This window comes from Gadus morhua, chromosome 13, assembly GCF_902167405.1.
Source record: "Gadus morhua chromosome 13, gadMor3.0, whole genome shotgun sequence".
In the NCBI taxonomy this organism is placed as follows: Eukaryota; Metazoa; Chordata; class Actinopteri; order Gadiformes; family Gadidae; genus Gadus; species Gadus morhua.
The window spans coordinates 3,091,945-3,099,444 of NC_044060.1; the positions used below are offsets into that span (position 1 = coordinate 3,091,945).

General features: G+C 48.1%; 1 protein-coding gene across 1 annotated transcript in view; it reads right to left on the reverse strand.

Annotated features, from left to right (window-relative positions):
- The window catches only part of fbln2 (fibulin 2), a 53,117-nt gene that overhangs the window by 13,192 nt on the left and 32,425 nt on the right, over nt 1-7,500 (reverse strand). Inside the window, exon 9 of the mRNA XM_030374795.1 lies at nt 4,604-4,738. Coding sequence (XP_030230655.1) covers nt 4,604-4,738 — 135 coding nt within the window. The remainder of the gene's footprint in view (nt 1-4,603; nt 4,739-7,500) is intronic.

Below are 7,500 nucleotides of genomic sequence, written 5' to 3' on the forward strand. Positions count from 1 at the left end.
CATTGAATAAAAACCCTTGTATGTAGCATTGTAGCATTGTTCACTAACTTGACCCCAATGCTTTGCAGAATGCATTGTGGTTATTGATTTATTAGTTACAAGAATCAAACGCATGTTGCAACGCACACCATTTCAACACAATGACATCTGTCTGATTTGAGTTATATATCCTCTGGCGTTTGTTGACATACGCTCACTAGTGCTGGAAGATTTGGGGAAATTATCTAATTGTGATTATTTCGACCACACACAACTCTTTTTAAAGTTCCTTACGTTCTGTATTATTCAATAAAGAAGCAATAAATCATTCTATACTATGACCAACACAACATTGGAAGCAGTCGACAAATAAAGTGTACTTTCCTTCAGGCCAGGCCTATGTGTTGAGATGAATTGAAGCATGAATTGATATTATCACATGTTTATTTAACTATTGAATTGTAAAGGAAGAATAAATACGAATCCTACTGATCTCCAGTCAGTAACAGTAACAAATCCCCAAAAACAAAACAAAAATCCCCCCAAAAAATCTAATAAAAAATGGCAGCCTTTAGCGATTTGCTAATCGCGTTGCATGACGATGCAATGTCGGTTTGAATTCGATGCATCATTCAGCCCTCACGCTCACACAACACCGCAGTATCTCAACATCAGCGGGATAAGTTTACGGCCCTTCCTGCCATATTGAAACAAATGGTGCAAAACACAGCCGCTCATGGGGAGAGTGAGGGAACACGATTTGGCTGGCTTTCCGTTCAGCCAGCCAGCTCCCCTCATCCTCTCTGGCGCGGTGTCGTGCTAATTAATGAATCCAGATGGTTTCCTCTGGGGACCAGTCCTACCTGGAAGTTCCAGCTCAGAATAAATTAGTATTAAGCACCTAACGACGTTGATGTTTTTTGTGCACGCAAGCCCAACTGAAGTTCCAGGTGTTTGAAGGGAGCACAATATTGCTGTTGACAGTCAAAGTGGGCGTCTGGAGTCGAACGCTGTCGGCAGACTGTGGATGCCGCGCAGGCAGGCGGTAAGAAATCAGCAAAACAAGCAAAAAAAAAAAAAAAAAAAGGACTTAATCTTCTCTAAGACTTGAGGAGCGTAGCTATGGAACCACGTGTGGGAAGGTACCCTCACTGCCTATTGTGGACACAGATGTGTTCTCTGTATATTGTTTGTCGTCGTTATTCTCATTTCCATTTTGTATCCCTTTGTAAGCCTTATTAATGTCTGCTACTTCGAGCCTGGGAAGCAGACGAATCTGCAAGCCCCTGTTTTGTTTGCTCTGGCAGATGGTCGGCCCCCCTCCTGCTCAGACACATTTCCAGCAGACCTACCCCCGGTCTGCCCCAATCACAGCCGTTTATCTAATATCGGGCGGGTTTGATAACCCACTAGATAACCAAGATGGCTGGTGCTGATCTGGAACATTCTGTTAATCCGCGACCGCGACGGTATTAAAAGATCTGGACGGTGTAATTTCCCTAAAATTAGATTTAACAACCACACCCAGAGCTAGTGTGGAGAAGAAAGATGTGATTGTTGTACGAAATATTTGGTAAAAGTTGAATTTACCAACGCAGCTCTCAGAGTCAGAGTCAAACCTTGTGTTGCTCTGATTGGCTGTTGGTCTATCCAATCACATCCAGAGGCATTCTATGCCTGTGGATAAAACCTCTTGAATGACCTGAGAGGTTCCAGACTAAGACGCATTTGTGAATAGGTTGGGCTGCTGTACTTCAGCTGTCACACCTCGAGCCATTTCCAATCTCAGATAAATCAAGTTCGTCTCACTAAGGGGGCCACTCACACTAGGGCCGTTTGCCTGTTCTGTGCTGCAGGAAGATTCAGCAAGATTCCCTCCCTCCCCCCACCCCCCGCTGGCCCGTGGTCACACTGCTCCCAAAGGCCGTGGCCTGGGCACGATTGCTCCTTCATGCATACGTCATCACGTCGTAATACTATAAATACGTCATCACCAGGCGTCCTCGCCGCCATAACAACAATGGAGAGCAACAACGTGAATGCTGTCGTCGGCCCAAATTTCAAGTAAACACTCGTCTTCACTATCGCCCCAACGTAAACCCACTCGTGAACCGCTTGCCGCCATTGTTTAAAATGAATGTTGTGGGGAAGAAGGGCATGGACCTATAAAGAAAGAAGGGTCGCGCAAGGACTACGTCATCCAGCTCACGTTGCGTATCATCTCATTAGCATCTGTACTTTGGCCACGCCACACCTCTCCCAAGTGTGCCGTGGCCAAGGGGCTGTTCCGTGCTGGAATACGGATGGCCTGGTCGCACTAGCCAAACGTTCTAGACTTTAGTATGCGAATGAGCTCGGGCACGGGGCCGCGGCCCTAGTGTGAGCGGCCCCTTAATCTTATCTTATATTGTTTTATATCTCTGTTATTTATCCAGGGGAGGTTGACAAAGAATATCCCCCAGTTACCAGGAGTTGTCCCCCTTTCCTTCACAGGAGACGTCCTGTCTCCCTGCGGTCAGTGAGGACCCCCTGGCCCTCTTCGCCAGAGTATAGGGTGCTAATCCTGGCCCTGGTGCCAACAGGGTCCCCTTATCGTCCCTTGGGCCCCTCTAATTGGATGAATTCATTCCTCGCCGCCTCACTGTGATGGCCAGCGTGTGATGAGCATTCCGACGCAAACTGGCTGCCTGACGTCAACCAGGTCGTCGCTACTCACGAACACACTGTGTGCTGTACACCCGATACGTGAAATACGAATAATGACCGCGCTCTCATTAGGCAAGTGTTCAGAGAATATGTCGCAGGAAAGGCCCCCTTCTCCTCCCTGGAATTCGGAACTCGTTTTGTGGACTTGAGAGGGGGGATATCTATCTGTGTGCCGGTGTTGAGGTCCAGTGCGATAATGTGTGTTTTAGTTGTTATTGTTGCGCTGATGAGGTGAATTAGTCTGGCTCTGGTAAACTCAGTATGCTTGGTGGCTGTGTTTGTGTGTGTTAGTCTGTGTGTGTGTGTGTTTCTGTGTGTCTTTCTTTGTGTGTGTGCGTTTGTGTGTCTGTGTGTGTGTGTGTGTGTGTGTTTCTGTGTGTGTGTGTGTGTGTGAGTGTGTTTGTGTGTGTGTGTGTATGTGTGTGTGACGTGTGTGTGTATGATGTGTGTGTGTGAGTGCGTGTTTCTGTGTGTGTGTGTGTGTGCGTCGAGCGTGCGTGCGTGCGTATGTGTGACGTGTGTGTGTATGATGTGTGTGTGTGTGTGTGTGTTTCTGTGTGTATGTGTGTGTGTGTGTGTGTGTGTGTGTGTGTGTGTGTGTGTGTGTGTGTGTGTGTGTGTGTGTGATCTTAATGAGTGTGTTCCTGTTGGTGTGGACACACATGTGGAAACGCAGCAGATGGCGCTGAGAGTTTAACAAGACCTCTTGTGTTACGATCAGGGAGGATACGGGGCTCGGCGGCTTTTAAAGTTCCCGTGGAAAAAACGCAAACTTGGAACAAGTGAGCGGATGTACAATACATACCTCGACGACCAACTGCTTTTGCTGTCGACGGATTGGCTTGGGCATGTGGTTTTAATGAATAAGTACCTAAATGTTACTTAAATGTTATTACCAAATCGTCAAAGAGTAAAAAGCAGTTGGTTGTCGTAGTATTAATTCTACATTCGCTAACTTGGAGCTGCTTTTACTGTTGACGATTTGGTTTTCGGCGTGGTATTTAAACGATACTGCTGTTCTTCTTCGTTATCACTGTGTGTGTGTGTGTGTGTGTGTGTGTGTGTGTGTGTGTGTGTGTGTGTGTGTGTGTGCATGTGTGTGCGTGTGTGTGTGTGTGTGCGTGTGTGTGATGTCACACACCTTGGTTTGGAAGTGTTTGAAATACAACGAAGCAAAGATAGACGCGAGTGTCAGTCACCAGGAGTCGGTTACTTTCCCCTGCTGGGTCACATGTTCTGATCTCTCCTGAGTCAGTCGTGACCCGTCATGAATAAATGAGGTGATGGATGTGGCTGTACTCTGGTGACGCTACAGATTGTATGTTTAAATACTTTAATGTCTTTACTTTGAAATCATGTCTAGAGTACCTTGTCTGATGTGGTGCGCCATGACACTTAGACGGATGGGGGTATATAACCCTCCACCCCCGCACGCACACATGCACGCACGCACGCACGCACGCACGCACGCACGCACGCACGCACGCACGCACGCACGCACGCACGCACGCACACACACACCAACCAACCCTATTGAAAAAATATCATATCGGTATTTGAAAATCTCTTCAGCATTCAACAACAGCGGCCATTGGAGAAAATGTTATGAAGGAAAAATCACAAAAAATATCGGCCCATCTATCAGTAACATAAGCTACAAATTCAGATTCAATATATCGCTGGATCTACACACCAGTCTCCCATATATAAGCGCACTGGCACACACACAAATATTACTATTCCAAATTTTGCAGGCTCTGACTTTCACAGCAAATCCCAAACAGCAACAGCACATGTAAAACGTACAGGAAACGTGTGTTCCACTGGGGATCCCCACGGTGCGATGTTAGCCTGCTGTTACCCTGTTGTTAGCGTGCCGTCGATGACATCAGTCGCCGTAGCTCCGTGCTGCACTCACCCTCGCACACGCCATTCCGGGACTGGTAGCCAGCCGAGCAGGAAAGCTGGCGCTCGCACACATGTGACCCCACCGTGTTCACGCACCGCTCGCCCACGCCACAGCTGTGCACGCCGCTCACACACTCGTCCACATCTGGAAGGGGAAAGAGAACTCTTAATGAGTGTTGAAGTGTGAGTGTGTGTGTGTGTATTTACAGTATGTGTGTGCTCATGCGTGCGTATATGTGTGTGTGTGTGGGTGTGTGTTTGTGTGTGTGTGGTGTGAATGTATGGGGTGTGAATGTACTATGTACGTACATATGCATAGTGTGTGTGTGTGTGTGTGTGTGTGTGTTCGTGTGCGTGTAAAAACAGCATTAGCGAAAGAGAGGATTCGATGGAAAAAGAAAGAAAAAAAGTAACGGAAAGAGCGAGAGAGAAAGACGACGCTAGGGAGGGCGAGAGACAATGACGGAACGAGAGCGAGAGGAAGAGCGAGGGAGCGAAAAAAGAGGAAGCGAGGAGGAAGAGAGAGGACAAGAAAAACAAGAGAGAGGTGAACGGACTAACGGGCCGGATCAGAGTCCGACCCTACAGGATTCAGGTCGACAGTCCCGTCCACCCCCTGCCTCCCCCATTCTCCCCCATCCTCCCCTGCCTCCCCCATCCTCCCCCTGTCACCCCGGTTCCTCAGGGGTGTCTGCTCCCTGTTCAGCACCAGCAGATGGGTGCAGGCGAATAAACAGCCGCCAAAAAGGGCACAAGGAAGCCATTCTTACAGCAGGGCTGCGGGGATAAGGGTGCGCGGGGGGGGGGGGATAAGGGGGGGATTTTGTAACCAACCGCATGGCTGATGCACGCACTGTTGCATTCTGGGTCGTGTGAGATTACGGAATCGTAGTTTCAGCAACACAGGTGTATTTTAGTTTGTTTTCATGTCATGCCACCGGACCAGGCTGGCATACATCCAATTCTGGATAAAGAAAAATACCGGAAGGCAGAAAATATGTTTGGGGAATATTGTATGAAGCCTTGTTTGATTTGGTGCGATAGCAGGCTTAGGTCATTGATTGTTCCGCTGCTGTGATCTCAGAAAAACTCTGAAAGCGAAATGAAACGCCTGTGACTGCGATACGAATGGCCACTGTGTGAATGGGAAAGCGTAAAGCCGACGCGTGTAGAAATGTTATCGTTCAAACAGAGCTCTGCCGGGTAAACACCAAGTGTTGATTTATAACATTAGTGGACTCCAGCCCTGAGACAATGGATTCCAGAGCTGGTGTTTATCACCGCGCTTCGTTCTGTTATCACCCGCCACAGCGAGGCCTGCACATACGGTAGGAGAATGGGGAAACATGTGTGCGTGGTGCAATTTGTGTATGTGTTTGGTATATCTGTGGGGTGTGTGTATGTGAGAGTGTATATATGTGTGTTGCGAGTATGTGTCGCGATGTGTTTGTGAGTAGGTGTGCAATTGTGTGTTTATGTGGGATCGCGTGTTGCGATGTGTGTGTGGGTATGTGTGCGAGCGTGTGTTTGGGTGAGAGTGTGCGTAGCAATGGGTACATGAGCACGTGTTCGAGTGTGTGTTTGTGTGTGTGATGCGCGTGTCTGCATATTCATGAGTGTGAGTGAGCCCCACTTTTCTCGGTAAGCTCCCTGCATGATTCGCCTTTTATCCGCCTCTGAATATCCCTCTTAAACAAGGTGTGTTGGCTGCACTGAGAGGGAGACTCAGAGCCATCTGCACGAGGGCAACATTTGTTGAAAGAGCAATGGAAGAACGAGGGGAAGGAACATCCACATGTTCCCTCGTCTTTTGAAGTTCTGCGCCCGCGGGGGGACTGAGTAGAAAGGTAAAAACACCTCCACTGCAGTCATCAAAGACTCACAGCTCCAGTGTGAGGCTCCACAAGCACACCTCCTGCCTGAGAAACCATCTCTTACCGTGCTTTCTTTTCTTTTCTTTTCTTCTTTACCAGGTTCAGGGTGTTAAAAAGCAAAAGTCCACCCCATGATTTTGAGATATCTGGAATTGCTTATCAGTGCAGCTCTGCATATGTATGACTGATGAGTTAAGTCAGCTGGCTCAGGGCACGGTTGGAGAAAAAACAAGGCACGGAGTGTTCGACTTTGTGACGTTAGAGTTTTGACGATTCTCAACCACACAGCAGGTATAACATAACCCTGCATTCACAGACAAAGGCGACATTTTGTCACAAAGATACTCCCCAGAAAACCACAGAACATATTCTCAGAGGAACCACCGTGACGTCATTTATTTTCCTCGACTTTTTCTTCATGTTGCGTAACGCCTCGCAGTCATGCGAGGACAAAAGCTGTGTAAAGTCGGTCCCTCGTTGGCCGAGAGTGAGTGGGGTCACAGATAGGACAAGGTGTGGCTAAGGTATACAGGAAGAAGCGCCAAAGGTTCTGGGTTCAATTCCCTAATATCCCACCCCATCCATGAGAAAGACGCAATAGCGTCCTCTTTACAGGCAATTTGAAAAAAAGGTTTGAAAAACGTGCTTTTTGTGAATAAAGTGTCTGCTTTAAGACTAAATAGTAGGTATTTCGATAAGCCTAAGGTGTTGCAGACAGTATAAGCGCTGGCTGAGGTGTATCCAGATGTACAGCCATACAATCCCTTTAGAGTTGAATATAAAGTAAGAGAAACAGGGTGCGTGTGGCGGTGACTGGAAATCCTGGGAGCGGTAGGCGACATAAACCGTCTTCACAGAATACGAGCGCCTCAGATTACCGCGGCGTAATCCCCTGGTGAATCCCGCGCACAACACAGGGGCCGACAACATCCCAGAGCCTCTCGGTGAGCCTCGGGCCCGTGTCCTCCTCTCTCCGTACCACCAGACATCTGTTGTTGTGAGCTGAAAGCTCGACACGCCTCCAGAGGGATGG